General features: G+C 36.2%; 1 protein-coding gene across 15 annotated transcripts in view; it reads right to left on the reverse strand.

Moving 5' to 3' along the window:
* ACYP2 (acylphosphatase 2) overlaps positions 1-16858 on the reverse strand; it is a 190906-nt gene that overhangs the window by 86055 nt on the left and 87993 nt on the right. The window contains exon 5 of one of the 15 annotated variants that reach the window (XM_086326909.1): positions 925-16230. The exons of the other annotated variants lie outside the window; for them this stretch is intronic. Coding sequence (XP_086183035.1) covers positions 16160-16230 — 71 coding nt within the window. The 3' untranslated portion in view covers positions 925-16159. Of the gene's footprint in view, positions 1-924; positions 16231-16858 lie in introns of those variants that run through there. 15 annotated transcript variants of the gene reach the window in all.

A 16858-nucleotide genomic window follows, 5' to 3' on the forward strand; every position in this document is an offset into this window, starting at 1 on the left:
TAAGTATTAAGGCTGGATTTAAAACTGAATGTATCCTAATACTAAGTCCAATCTGAAACTGTGAAGCATTCAACTTCCAACTCAGTCCTTATTCAGTATTTGTACCTAATGGCTTGCAGATAGATCTTCACATATATGTGCCTTCACCAAAATAACAGGCTCTTACCCAATTTCATAGACATGGGCAGTTTATCATTCTTCCAGCGAAATGTATTGATAAAAATTCTCAATCAGTGTAGAAAAATTGTATTGCATTTCCTTAAGCATCAAAATGAGTGTGCTACAAAGAGTTAGCCGGGGTAGTAGGAATGCTGCATACTTTTCAATGGTCATTTCTGAAACTCTAATGTCGGAGTAATTTTTATCCTGTGCTCTCATAGTTACTGATCAGTGTTGATTCATTATAAGGGAGTGGCAGGGCTTAGAGGAGGGAAGTGGCCTCTGCCAAATCGAAACCTGGGGCAGGAACACAGAATTGTAAAAGACTCTGTGTTCTAACCCAGGGCTGAACTCTGTCACCTCCTTCAGTATTTACTTCTCCTCTCTGTGGTTTCACTTAGGGATCGATTACTCAAACTCATCTTGTGACCTGCAGCCCATGAATTACCCCGCTGTTACTTTTCAGGAGGAGATCACAGAAAGTACATTCACAGCTGTTTAAAATTAACACTTCTTCCTTATCAGAAACGGCCCCACTCTTTTCCTGACATCAACACATTATTGAAAATTCTGTACTGTAATTCTTTGTCTTTCCTGACTCTGCCCTTTATTACTGCCTACAGCCAGTAATAACAACAGATTGTCTGTCAGAGGAAACTGTGGCCTCACCGAGGCACATAAAAATTCCAGGCGCTCAACATCTTTAAATGATGGGTCCAGACTTAGCTAGGAGAATCCGTTTTTACTCACTTGTATATTAAAATATTTTTGGTTTTGATTATTGAATGTGCAGTTGGCTGCCATCTCCCAAAGCATCCAGGACATCATGTGAATTTACAGTAATGCTGAGTACATGGGTCGCACTGGACTGACTGGGGTTTCTGCATAAATACAAACAACTGAGACCAGTGTGTTTAGACAAGACTTCATTTTCTCACAAACTTTCCTGTATTTTCTCTAAATATTTAAGTTAAAGTAGGCACCAAAGTGGCACTCTACTGGAATAAAACATTAATTAGATACAGTGGAGAACTTAATTCAACACCAGCTTCCCCACCCTCCCCTTCCCAGCCTCCAGATTTTCTGCAGTGAGTTTTTAAGCTGAGGTTAGCTTCCCTGTATTACTTGGCATCTTCTGGAGTATGCTCCCCCTCATTGTGCTAGCCTCTGAAAATGTTCTATTGTATTATCTGTCTAAGAAAGAAATAAGTAGGGAAAAATCCTTAAAGCATTCCAGAGCCAAAAATGATTACCACTAATTGGGAGGAATCTATATCACTGGATCCTCACTCATACGAATAATGGAGTATCCACTTGTTTCCTTTAAAAACTGTCAAAGATAAAGATCACTAGCAATTTAACTTTTGAATACAAAATATGAAATTAAAATGATGCCGGAAGACTTGGTGTCCTGTAACAAGAATACAAACAAGCAAAAGAGTAGTACCTCATGGTGAGGACAATGTCCCTGAAACCTAAAAAGAGCATTTAAGAAACCTGAAAGGGGATAACCCTATACAAAAGCAGTGGTCCTGTCACTCCCCGTCTATTAAAGGAAAAAAGGTGTTACTACAAGATGTTGTTTGTGACCGTTTAAACACCCGTACACTTTTTCTTTTCTGTGTGATTTAAACAGTTAAACATATAAATAATGGAAATATCTAAAAACAAATAATGAAAACATGATGACCCGAACCTATGAGATGCAGCAAGAGCATATTTCTAAGAGGAAAGTTTATAGCAACACAATCCTACCTCAAGAAACAAGAAAAATCTCAAATAAGCAACCTAATCTTGCAGATAAAGTAACCAGAGAAAGAACCACAAGCAAAACCCAAAGTTACTGTAAGGAAAGAAATTATAAAGGTCAGAGCAAAAATAAATGAAATAGAGACTAAAAATAAATTTTAAAAAAATCAATGAAGCTAATTGCTGCTTCTTTGAAAAGATAAACAAAAGTGATGAACCTTTAGCCAGTCTCATCAAGAAAAAAAAAAAAAACGGAGAGGACTCAAATCAGTAAAATTAGAAATGAAAAAGAAGTTACAACTGACACTACAGAAATACAAAGGATCATAAGAGACTACTAGAAGCAACTATATGCCAATAAAATGGACAACCTATTAGAAATGGACAAATTGTTAAAAAGTATAAATTTCTTGAACGAGGAAGAAATAGAAAATATGAACATATCAATCTCAAGTAATGAAATAAAAATGGTGATTTAAAATCTTCCAACATTATTAATGATTAATAATGGAAAGAGCATGCAAGATGGAGTCACAAGAACTAGCTTCTTCACTGCTCCAGTCACACTCTGCCCATCCTTCTCCTGGCCCAGCCAGAGAGGCAGAGCTGTGTTGTCCACAGAGGGACTGCAAAGTTTTGGAAGGCAAAGGACTTTATCTTGTCATACTGTGTGTCCCTAATAACTAACATGGTGCCCAGCACATGGTAAATACTCAAATATTACCTGAAATGATAGGGAATGATTTCACAAAGGCAGTAAAGAAGCCCTGTCAAGGCTGGGCCTCCGGCTGGTAGTCCCCTTCCTGGCCATCTTTCAACCACTGAGGATTTGAGGACTATCCCTTTTCAAACACACTGCAGGAATACATTCAAGAGCAACCTTCTTTCTCCTCCTCCATCCTGCCAACACTTTTGCCTCACAAACATAATCACTAATGTCTATAGGTTCTTTACAAATCACTTTCACATGCAGTGTTTTATCTAACCCTCACAACAACATTCTGAGTTAAGTAAGGGCTTCCCTGGGAGCTCAGCGGTAAAGAATCCACCTGCAATGCAGGAGACTCGAGTTCTATCCCTGCATCAGGAAGACCCCCTGGAGAAGAAAATGGCAACCTGCTCCAGTATTCTTGCCTGGGAAATCCCATGGACAGAGGAGCCTGGCGGGCTACAGTCCATGGGTTGCAAAGAGTCAGACACAACTTAGCTACTAAATCACCACCACCAAGGCAGACATAGTCCCCAACTAACACATAAGGAATGAAAGGTTTAGGAAGATTAAAGAGTTTGGTCAAGGTCACATAATGATAAAATGCTCTTTTTTGCAACCTCAGTATTAAGACTAGACTAACAGTAACAGACGGAGAAGGCAATGGCACCCCACTCCAGTACTCTAGCCTGGAAAATCCCATGGATGGAGGAGCCTGGTGGGCTGCAGTCCATGGGGTCGCTGAGGGTCAGACATAACTGAGCGACTTCACTTTCACTTTTCACTTTCATGCATTGGAGAAGGAAATGGCAACCCACTCCACTGTTCTTGCCTGGAGAATCCCAGGGACGGGGGAGCCTGGTGGGCTGCCGTCTATGGGGTCCCACAGAGTCGGACACGACTGAAGCGACTTAGCAGCAGCAGCAGCAACAGTAACAGAACTTAACCCCAGTGTTCGTATGTGGACTCCTGAGACATCCCACTTCCAAAGGCCTCACATTTGGGGTCTGCCCCATCTTTCACTGACTTTCCCTTACAACTGCTTAGATGTTAGAAACACATTCTAATGCAATGCTTTGCTTAATAAAGAAAATAATATTTGCTAAATAAAAAACAGCGCCACTATAACGGAATATAAGGAAACACGAGTTCCTCAAAACACCACTAAGGCAGTATCTTCAGTAAGGTTTGACTTAAAGGAACAAATGCCTACCAAATTACTAGGGAAACTGCTTCCTAAATAAAAGATGAACCAATTAAAATTACATTAGAAATGAGTGAGAATTAAAGTTGTTTTGGTCAGTGGGTTTTCAGCTTTCTCCCCTTTAAAATAATTCCGACAGGAATTAAAACTTTAGTGGCACATTGTGTAAGACAAGACAGTCTGGGCTGGATAGAAGCCGAAAGCAGTTCTTCAACCATTTCTAACATAGGGTTGTACAACCAAGTGCTTCAGACTATTTAAATTTATACCAGCATCTATATTCTGGGCTCATAAACAAACCAAGCTCTCAAACTCCTGAAATTCGCTCTGAATAGCTAATAGGAAAAGTGGTCTGGAAAAAAATCACAGAAAAAGCTTACATCCAGATTTATTCTGTAATTTTTGTAAATCACATTTTTGGAAAGAGGTAGGAAGTAAGTAAAATTCTAAAGATAGCCTGTTTCTTAGTTATGTAAAGTATTTTATTCCTAATCTGAGAAAAATAGCTCTTTCTTGTATTAGATGTTTTCAGTTCTCACCATTTAAGGTTAGTTGAACAAAATTGTTGATGTTGAAATGTCAATGAAATTCAAGTTAAAACAGAGCTAAATGAGGGCTGTCAGACTAATTCCAAATTTTGTTTTTCCAAGAGAAGCTCATCATTTTTGCTTTTAATGAGATAGAGACAAGGAAGGCACACACTAACACTCTAGCTTGGGGGAGAGATGTGACCCCCAGAGTTGTCAGGTACCTGGAGTACCATGGTTTCAAAGGAAAGGGAAACCTATTCTACAAAATAGATGGAGAAGAATCTGGGGGCAAGGGGATGGGGAGGGGAGGCAGGGCATTACAATTAAGGGGCAAGGCTAAGAGGGAAAGGACATCAAATGCTTAGTGAAGGCATGTGCTGTAGAAGCTGGAAAGGATGGCTTTACACCCAGATTGACATGGCAAATGGAGGTGGCCTCCAGACAAATACAGAAGGGGGATCATATGAGTATAAGACATGGGAATTAGATATCGTAGGGAGAGTTTCAGGCTTCCAAAAGCTATAAAACCACTTGGGTCTAAGCTAATTATAGAGAAAAGACTGAGGCAATTTCCAGGTGATATCTGATATAATACAGCAACTGATTATTAGGAATTGCATATCAATACATATTAGGTATATCAGTTTGTAAATGCTATCTTTTCTTGCACTTCTACTCTTCCAAACATTAAGAACCCAGTGATGATAATCATATCATCTCTCAAGTCAGACAGACAAGTCAAATCCTAGCTCCACCCTTTCCTAGCTGTGAGACTTGATCTAGTCACTTAACTTTTCTGAGCCTCAGATCAACAAAAAATAGGACATTACAAAATAAAGACTTACAAGAGACAAGAAAGGACATCACATAATGATTAAGGATCAATCCAAGAAGAAGATGTGACAGTTGTAAATATTTATGCACCCAACATAGGAGCCCCTCAACACACCAGGCAAATGCTAACAGCTATAAAAGGGGAAATTGACAGTAACCATAACAGTGAGGGACTTTAACACTTCACTTACACCAATGGACAGAAAACTAATAAGGAAACAAAAGCCTTAAATGAAACATTGGACCAGATAGACTGAATTGATATTTATAGGACATTCCATCCAAAAGCAGCAGAATACACTTTCTTCTCAAGAGCACACGGAACCTTCTCCAGGACAGATCACATCTTTGGGTCACAAATAAAGCCTCAGTAAATTTCAGAAAATGGAAATTGTTTTCTGATCACAATTCTATGAGATTATAAATTAATTATAGCAAATAAAAAAAGAAGTCAGTTACAAGAAAAAAAAACCTGTAAAAAACACAAACACATGGAAGCCAAACAGTAACGCTACTAAATAAGCAATGGATCGCCGAGGAAACAAAAAAATATCTAGAAACAAATAACAACAAAAACATGATGAACTAGAACCTGTGGGATGCAGCAAGAGCACTTCTAAGAGGAAAGTTTATAGCAACACAATCCTACCTCAAGAAACAAGAAAATCTCAAATAAGCAACCTAATCTTGCATATAAAGTAACTAGAGAAAGAACAACAAGCAAAACCCAAAATTAGTGTAAGGAAAGAAATTATAAATGTCAGAGCAGAAATAAATGAAATAGAGACTAAAAAACCAATTTAAAAAAAGATCAATGAAACTAACTGCTGCTTCTTTGAAAAGATACATAAAATTGATGAATCTTTAGCCAGTCTCATCAAGGGAAAAAAAAAATTGGAGAGGACTCAAATCAGTAAAATTAGAAATGAAAAAGAAGTTACAACTGACACCACAGAAATACAAAGGATCATAAGAGACTACTACAAGCAACTATATGCCAATAAAATGGACAACCTAGAAGAAATGGACAAATTCTGAGAAAAGTACAAACTTCCAAGACTGAACCAGGAAGAAATAGAAAATACGAACATATCAATCTCAAGTAATGAAATCCAAATGGTGATTAAAAATATTCCAACAAAAGTCCAGAAACAGAGAGCTTCACAGGTGAATCCTATCAAACACTTAGAGAACAGCTAATACTTATCCCTTCTACAACTCTTCAAAAATCATTGCAGAGGGAAGAATACTCCCAAGCTCATTCTACAAGGCCACCATCACCCTGATACCAAAACCAGACAAAGATACCACAAAAAAAGAAAATTACAGGCCAATGTCACTAATGAACATAGACACAAAAGTCCTTAATAAAGTATTAGAAAACAGAACCCAATGACACATTAAAAGGATCAAACACTATAATAAGGGATTCATCCCAGAGATGCAAGGATTCCTCAGTATAAGCAAATCAATCAATGTAACACACCATATCAACAAGTTGAATAAAAACCATATGATCATCTCAATAGCTGCAGAAAAGCTTTTGACAAAATCCAACACCTATTTATGATTAAAACTCTCCAGAAAGTGAGCATAGAGGGAAGCTACCTCACGTAATAAAGGCCATATACAACAAAACCAGAGCGAACACTGTGAAAAATGAAAACATTTCCTCTAAGATCAGGAAGAAGACAAGGATGCTCACTCTCACCACTATTATTCAATACAGTTTTGGAAGTCCTAGTCACTGCAATCAGAGAAGGAAAAGAAAAGGAATCCAAGTTGGAAAAGAAGAAGTAAAATGTCACTGTTTGCAGATGACGTAATATAATGCATAGAAAATTCTAAAGATGCTACCAGAAAACTACTAGAGCTAATCAATGAATTTGGTAAAGTTGCAGGATACAAAATTAGGTATAGAAATCTCTTGCATTCATAACACTAACAACAAAATATCAGAAAGAGAAATTAAAGAAACAATCCCATTTACCTCTGCAACAAAAAGAATAAAACACCCAGGAATAAACCTACCTAAGGAGGCAAAAGACTTGTACTCAGAAAACTATATAATACTGATGAAAAAAATCAAAGACCACACAGATGGAGAAATATACCATGTTCTTGTATTGGAAGAATAAATATTGTGAAAATGATTATATTATCCCAAAGCAATCTTTACCAATGGCATTTTTAGATTTGAGCAAAAAATTTTACAATTTGTATGGAAACACAAAAGACTCCAAATAGCCAAAGCAATCTTGAAAAAGAAAAAGAGCTGGACAATACAACAAAGCTATAGTAATCAAGACAGCATGCTACTGGAACCAAACAGAAATACAGATCAAAGGAAGAGAATAGAAAGCCCAGCGATAAACCTACACACATATACTCATCTAATCTATGACAAAGGAGGAATGAATATACAGTGGAGAAAAGACCGTCTCTTCAATAAGTGGTGCCGGAAAAAACTGGACAGCTCCAAGTAAAGAATGAAATTAGAACATTCCCTAACACCATATAAAAAAATAAACTCAAAATATATTAAAGACCTAAATGTAAGGCTTGGACAGTATAAAACCCTGAAGAGGAAAACAAAGGCAGAACAACCTTTGACATAAGTCACAGCAAGATCCCTTTTGACCCACCTCCAAGAGTAATGAAAATAAGAACAAATGTAAACCAACGGGACCTAATTAAGCTTAAAATTAAACTCTTTTGCACAGCAAAGGAAACCATAAATAAGACAAAAAGACAACCCTCAGAATGGGGAGAAAATATTTGCAAACAAAGCAATTGACAAAGGATTAATCTCCAAAATATACAAATAGGTCTTGCAGTTCAATAAAAAAAAAAAAAAACCTAACCCAATCAAAAAATGGGCAGAAGACCTAAATAGGCATTTCTCCAAAGAAGATATGCAGATGGCCAAGAGGCACATGAAAAGATGCTCAAATCAAAACTACAATGAGGCATCACCTCACACTTGGCAGAATGGCCACCATCAAACAATTTATAAACAATAAATGCTGGAGAGGGTGTGCAGAAAAGGAACCCTCTTGCACTGAAGGTGGGAATGCAAATTGATACAGCCACTATGCAGAAGTGTATGGAGGTTCCTTAAAAAACTAATAAAAGAACTGCCATATGACCCAGCAACACTACTCATGGGCATATGCCCAGAGAAAACCATAATTCAAAAAGATACATGCACCCTAATGTTCATTGCAGCACTATTTACAATAGGCAGGACATGGAAGCAACCTAAATGTCCATCAGTGGAGGACTGGATAAAGAAGATGTGATACACATATACATTGGAATATTACTCAGCCACAAAAAGGAATGAAACGGTGCCACATGCAGAGATGTGGATATGCTTAGAGACTGTTATACAGAGTGAAATGAGTCAGAAAGAGAAATTTGCATAATATTACTTATTATGTGGAATCTAAAAATAGTTAGAGATGAATTTATTTGCAAAGCAAATATAGAGACACAGATGTAGAGAACAAAAGTATGGATACCAAGGTAGGGAATAGAAGGTGAGTGAATTGGGAGATTGGGATTGACATATATACACTGCTATGTATAAAATAGATTAACTAACGAGAACCTACTGTAAAGCACAGGAAAGTCTACTCAATGCTCTATGGTGACCTAAATGGGAAGGAAATCCAACAAAGGGATATATGTATATTTACAGCTGATTCACTTTCTTAACAGCAGAAACACAGCATCATAAAGCAACTATATTTCAATAAAAATTTTAAAAACCCAAACAAAATAAAATTAAAACTCTTTCAAAAATAAATAAAAGAGTAATACCTTACTTTAAAAAAAAGGACAATGCACCTTGCAACATCTGGCATATGATAAGTGCTCAATAAATATGTGTTTACTGATTGACAGGTTTGCTATAAAAGAAGATGTGGTATGAATGTCAAGCACATGTCTGACCAGGCCCACAATAAATGTTAGCTGTCACTCCTATAATCATTCCCTTTAGTGATGACCTGAAGTACCAACCAAGTCTGTAAAAAGGAAAGTCTTCATATCAGGCATTTTACTTAAAATTTGCAATGGCCACTAACCACAAGAAACTCCCAATTGATTAGTATTATATGCTATTACTTTGCAACTAATAAAGCAGGCAACTGATAATCTAATCATATATTATTATGCATTTTCTTAATGAAAAGATAAGGACATATTTTTTATAGACAGTATATATCAGCTACTGCCACAATAATCCTACAGAATAAAGCACCTCAAACAAAAAGCTGGTTTATCCTCATGCTCACGGGTCTATGTGTTACTGGAATAAGGCTGGTCCAGGCTGGGCTTGGTTAGGTGGCTCTGCTTCCGGCTGTGGGTTGGGCTCAGGTTCATTCCACCTGTGTTCACTCTGGGACCAGGCTGAAGGGACAGCAATTCCCGGGGAAAGCCCTTCTTATGACAAATTACCAGTGTGAAAAACCAAAGCCCCATCATGAAAGCATACTTAAAAGTTTGTGTCACATCCACTAACATCCCACTGACCAAAGCAAGTCTCAAGGCCAAACCCAACATCAGTGGGTGGGAGCTGAACAACAGTCAAAAAGTATCCAATAATGAATACAGAAATTTTAAGTAGTTGGGTGTAATTGCATTACAGTGATATATCTGTACTTCTACATGGATTTAAATTCATATTAATGGGCTCTAAAAAGAAAGATCTTATGGTAATTAAGGAGGAGATTCTGAACAGATGAGGTACTAATGATGAAAATTTCTGATATTTCAATTACTAAATAAATGAGGTAATTCAAGCTTCAGATGTTCATTTATAATTACACAGGAAGTATTTCAAGCATGTTTTATGTTTCAATTGAATCAATCTTTTACTCAAACTGCTATGTCAAACCATTAAAAGTAATTGATATTATTAAAGTAAAAGATAACATATCCTCCTATGTTGTGAGATTTACAGTTGAATAAATACATGTCATTTTTTAGAATTAATATCTGTCATTTAAAAAAATTCATGAGTATATCTAGGGAAAGCTCTAACACACCTCAATTATTCAAAAAAAAAAAAAAAAACCTTTGCAAAATGTATTAAGATTGATTTTAAAAGGAAAATAAAACATTGAGTCAACATAATTGCTTTGAAGTTTAAGCATTTTCCACAAATTAAAAATTTTGGGGTGAAGAAATAGACAACAAAAATACACTTAGCCAAAGGAGCACCAATCTGTTTTCAATCTACATTTTATAAATTATTCAGTGCAGGCTTAGAGAAATGATTTTAATTAAGAAAGATTACACTTGGGTATTAATATGATAAAATATTCTGACATAATATTTTAAATCCATGTGAAGATAACAGAAACAAAGAATTTCTTGGCAATATAAAAAAATAAGTTTAACAGAAAATTTGAATTTTAGAGCTCCATTGTTCTGTATCCGGGGCTTCAAGTGAAACAGTATTAAATGTCCATTTTAGGTATTGGAGCCTCCTTAGAACCAACTGCTTTGGTAAAAAATGCTATGAGCTATCTCAACTACTGGATAGCAAGTATGGCATTATATATTAATTACTTCTAATTTACTAATCTATGAATTACTCTTTTAAACTCTAACATGTTATCATTTCTATTCTACTTTCCCTTATGATTCCTCTTTTCAGAAATCCCCAATCGATCGGCTGATATGCTGCTGTTGCTGCTGCTAAGTCGCTTCAGTCGTGTCCGACTCTGTGCGACCTCATAGACGGCAGCCCACCAGGCTCTGCTGTCCCTGGGATTCTCCAGGCAAGAACACTGGAGTGGGTTGCCATTGGCTTCTCCATTGTGTGAAAGTGAAAAGTGAAAGTGAAGTCGCTCAGTTGTGTCCGACTCTTAGCGACCCCATGGACTGCAGCCCACCAGGCTCTTCCATCCATGGGATTTTCTAGGCAAGAGTACTGGAGTGGCTTCACATCGGCTGATATGAGCAAGTCTCAAATCCACGCTCCTCATGGTGGCACACATAATCCTCCGTTATGTTGTCCCAACATATTTTCCATTGCCCCTTGGTATATAGGCATTACTCCTGCCAAGCTGGTCTAGTGATTCAAAAGTATTTTAAGTATATAATTCCTCACTTGCAAAACAGGCATCTAGTACCTCTGTATAATATTTGACCCATCTTTTACTTCATTCAAGGAGATCCAAACAGTCTATTCTAAAGGAGATCAGTCCTGGGTGTTTTTTGGAGGGACTGATGCTGAAACTCCAGTACTTTGGCCAACTCATGTGAAAAGCTGACTCATTGGAAAAGACTCTGATTCTGGGAGGGATTGGGGGCAGGAGAAGAAGGGGACGACAGAGGATGAGATGGCTGAATGGCATCACCGACTCGATGGACATGAGTTTGGGTGAACTCGGGGAGTTGGTGATGGACAGGGAGGCCTGGTGTGCTGCAGTTCATGGGATTGCAAAGAGTCGGACACGACTGAGCAACCGAATGAACTGAACTGAACTTACTTCATTCAAGTTCCACCTCTTATATTAAAGATTTCCTAGTTAACTCCATCTTGCAGGGAGCTCTTCTACCTCTAACCTTTGAAAGCATTTTATTGCCTGATTGTATATATGTAATTTATCACATAGGAGCCTTAAACTGTTGAACTTGTCACATGTATCTTACCATCCTTTTGTAGATTATAATGGCTTTACGTGTAACTTCCATAACCAAGACACAGACCCATCCAAGATTCATTCTCCTTTTTCTACTTATGAATAGAACACTATTTTTCCTTGGATGGCAATGCACTCATTTAAAAATACTCACCTTCCAAAATCCCTGGTAGATGGAAATATGCCCATGTGACCCAAGTGCTGGCTAAAGAAATAAGGCCTCTATTTATAGAGGTCTCCAGTGAAGATACTGTTCATGACAGAAAGGGACATAAACATGAATATGAGGCTTGGAGGTGGAAGAGCCTCATGTGACCACAAGGGCAAGAGCTATACCTAAGGACCAAAAAAACCTGCATCACTGACGACTTCATGACACCACTGTAACACCCCTAGACTGTCTACCTCTACCCTTCTCATTACTTGAGAAAAACAACCGTTGGGTTCAGTTCAGTTCAGTTGCTCAGTTGTGTCCGACTCTTTGCGACCCCATGAATCGCAGCACGCCAGGCCTCCCTGTCCATCACCAACACTTAATTGGATTTTCACTACATATGGCAAAACATGTAGCTTTGTGTAAGAACATTTAAGATATACTCTCTTAGCAACTTTCAAGTGTAGAATATAGTACTGTCAACTATAGAAACTGTATTTTATATTTTTGATGAGAAGATATAAACATGTCAATCTCTCCAAATTAATCTTTACATTTAACACAATTTTAAGAAAAAAATTCAAGTTACAAAAAATGATTGAAACTTGACAGATTATTCTCACATTTGTTGATCTGGAAGATGACCAACTGTCAGACTAGCCAAAAAATTTTAAGAGGTTTGGCTCAACCAGACATCCACTGAAGCATACTATAAACACTCAATAATTAAAACAGTATGGATCTTGCAAAAGAATGGAATAAATCAATGAAACAAAACTTTAAGGCCTAGGAACAGATCCATTTATTTATACAGATCATTGTTTATGACAAAACTGGCAGAGGCATAACTTATTTAAAGGATTTAGAAATAAATAGATTCCTGTCTCATAATATGTAAGATAAATTCTATATTGGTTTTAGTTTTAAAATAGAAAATACCAAAGTACTAAAAGACCACAGAAAAATAAGTAAATAAAAGAACACAGGCCTGAATAATTTTAAAATATTTGTATTGTGAAGGAATTACTAAGCATGATCCCAAAGGCAGAAATCATAGTGAAACCAACAGACTGGATTCATAAAGATGTAAGAATTATGTATGGTACAAACTCCAACATAAGCAATTATCAAACAAGTTTTTAATGGCCTAATTTTTAATCATCTTAGCTTTGTTAAATTTATTTTATAATCAAAACAACGGCATGTCATAAGCTATTAGTAATAATGATAGGGGTATATATATTTACTGACACAAAGATATTTACAAAATAATTATACCTAATTATGTATGGCATGCTTCCAGTTTTATAAAAAATTGTGTACCTCATCATAAATTTACATATTTTATTATGTAGTTAAAATTCTGGAAGAATACATATCAAAATCTTAATATCAACTATCTCTAGATGGTATTTAATGAGTATTCTTTTTATTTAACCTATATCATCTAATTTTTCTAGAAGTAAATTTATATTACCCAGATAATTTTAAAAAATGTATTTAAAAATTTTTTCGTGGTGAAAATAGCCAAGACATAAAAAAGAGATAGTTTCTATTAAACTGTGGTTATTTCTAGGTGGTAGGATAACAGGTGACTTAAATTTTCCTCTTTACATAAAGTTTTTGAATATTTTTATACAGGAATATATTTATTCATTTAATCAAAATGAAATGAACTTGATTTTTCAAATGCATCTGACTATAGTGCAGCTACAAATTATACAACTATTGTATAAAAGGAAATCTGCTAACCCAACGGGGGAACTGACTAATGAAGAACGCAGCACATGAGCTCCTCAGTTTCACACTTATCACCAGGGTCATATGGAATAAGCTGTGTGTGCCATGTCAGAAATAAAGCCATTTTCTTTGTACTCTTTTAGTGTTTTCACTCCTGTTTTGATGCTGGAAGCAGGGAAGTAGATAGTAAAGGCCTACAATGACAAACCACTATTAACATGATCATAACTGGGTTATTCCAGGCCCAGTAAAGCACAGAGAAATTAATTCAGTCAGCAGTCCAAGGAAAAAAGAGATTACATCTGAGGCTCCAGGATGATGGATGAACTCAAACTAAAATTAAAAAGCAAAACAGTAGAAAGTCTATGCGCAATTTGATGCATTATCTATGACAACTGTTTCCTCTAATATGAAAGGCAACCCATCCACTACAGTTATCCAGAGATCATGCTCTCCCTAAGTGTCATTAGCCAGAGGAATTAACAAATTTTCCAAGATTTCAACATCTCCAAAAATAAATAAAAGCTTAGGTAACATGAAGATCAGTTAACAACAACAAAAAAAGTCTCCAGCTTCAAATGGAAAAACAATCTAAACCATGCCCTGCTAAAAATCTAACATGGTTACACCATCGCCCCTCTTATTACACCGAATACCAAATTCATTCATCATTCATTCATTTCTTCATTTGTGTATCTCTTCATTCACCTACAATGAATACCTACTATGTGCCAAGTTCTAAAGCAGGCAGTAGGTGCAGCTTACAACCATCCCTTTACCAAATGTAAACATGTTAACACCCCTGGTTGAAATCCTGCCATATATAAATTAGCTAAAAATAAATTAGAAAACAAAAAAGGACTAAAACAAAATTCCTGGCATCGTGAGAGATACAGGTTTACTCTAACTAAATTTTCAAGCACTGATTGTTCTACCCTTCAGATAAATTAGAGATAGAAATAATGAATTTTAAAGTTGTAGAAGAAAGACAGCACTGTAATGTAGAGAAGTGGTAGATGTAAAGGGTAGGGGAAAAAAACTGGTGAGCCTAGAGTTAAATTTATTCTTTAGTAAGTGAGTCACTTATAATATCTAGGAATTATATATAACCAGTAGAACCTGGAAATTGAACATCATGTCTTCAGAGTAAAATAAAAATTATATTCTCAAACAGAGAAGTAACAGCACTGCCCGTAGCCCGGTCTGGTTATAGAAGACATCAAAGACAGTCTTTATAGTCAGTCTTTCACCTCAGCTAAGCAGAGCATAATGCTCACAGCCTCCATAGAGCAAGAACTTCCCCTAGTTAGGCTTGTCTCAAAACCTAGGACATACCTAAATTCTTTGTATTTCATGTCTGGTCCTGGACATCAAATGTAAATAGCAGTGTAATGTTGTACTTTAATAGTGGATCTAGAATTGAGAACCTATTTACCAGCATATGCAGATAGAAATCTGGTTCTCCCCATCAGGAACTGCTGAGTACCCGATAGCAGTATTTCTCAAACTAAGGTCTATGAATATTATTATTAAAGTCTTATGATATTAAAAAATTTTTTTTATTTTTATGACCATTAAAAAAAAAAAGTTTTAAGGATAGTCTGCCTTTCTGGGATGACCCTGTGCAACTGCGTATTGCTTTATGATTTTTATGCAGTAGTTTGTATGTGCAACTGAGTTGGTTGATTAACATCTAGGAAAGCTATAACTAGAAGGCTTTATATAAGCAAAGAGGTGGAAGAGACTAGCAACATCTCTGACTGTGTCAACTCATATCAATTTACTAGAAATAAGTATGGTCTTCATTTTCCAAAAAGAGTTTCTGTACCCCTGATCCTTAGCAATAGTTGCATCAGATACTAACATAATGAACGTATCAGTTAGGCTAGCTTTTTTCCCAAGTAATAAAGCTTTACACAGTGGCCAAGTGATACATCTTTAATGTGCTGTTTCAAGACTACTCATTGGCAAAGGTGAGGTTTGGTTTGCCTAAGTTCCAATCAGAGACATAAAGCTTTTAATATTGTTTGAATAACATACTATGTAAACAGGCATTTGCTGAGTAAGTATTATCAAAATCCAAATACAGAAAACAGATGAACCATGGAAGCACAGTTAGGGTGACATCTTTCTGCTAAAATTCTCTATATCAATACTGTTTCAGCAAAGCAGTGTCACCCATCTCACTAAATCCATGTTGATTTAAACTCAATTATAATGTTCATCTGAACTGTAATGGTGTTGTCATATTTAATTTCTACATTTGTTTTGATTTTATTTAGCATAAGTTATAAGCATAAAATACATGTGTGCACGCTAAGTAATATATTCTGTGCATACTAAATAACATAATACAAGAAAAATGAGCAATTTAAGTAATATTGTAATAGTTTCAGTCAATACAAGAAGTCCACAGCAGTTTTATTCTTCAAGAAGATAGGATACGTCCCTCAACTTGAGGAACTCTGCTTCATGACATAGGTTAGCTTTATCTAGGATTTAATAGAAAAATAGCATAGTACCATGGTTCTCTTTTTTATTTCAAATGAAGTTGTTCTGCATCCTTGCATCTGTTTTGTTTCCCAACTTCCAAGCTCAAAGTGGCAGGCCATCTGGAGGTGGCCAGAAACGGACACCATCAGGAAAAGAAACCCTTTTGTAACAGTAACTATACTGAATATAGCTGCTGTCATTTTTGTCTAAACTGTCAATTTCTGTAGAGACAGGATGGCGTCAGAGCCTGTCACAACTGGAAGGCTTAATAAATGTTTGCAAAATGAAGGTCATTTTCTCAGCTCTTTTTACTCCAGTCTGGTTTAAAGAAACTGTGTCAGAACCCTGTCTTAATATAGTTACTTTAGCTGTGTAAGAAATACTCTACAAGAAGAGGATAATTTTGTTGATGGAACATATAGTCACAATCTAATAGCAAGTATTGATATCCTTAGAGACTAACCTCTATAGAAGGCTCTCTGAATGATAAGAAACAATTCTAAAATGATGCAAATAGTACATTCAAATTTTCCAGAGAAAATAAAAACATGAGTAACTTTTACCTCCTTTCCATAAAAACCATTAACTGTGAAATAATAAATTCCCCAAACAAGTCAAATCTTCAAT

Source organism: Bos grunniens, chromosome 11 (assembly GCF_055505025.1).
Source record: "Bos grunniens cultivar Pamir isolate PY7600 chromosome 11, Bosgru_T2T1.0, whole genome shotgun sequence".
Taxonomy (NCBI): domain Eukaryota; kingdom Metazoa; phylum Chordata; class Mammalia; order Artiodactyla; family Bovidae; genus Bos; species Bos grunniens.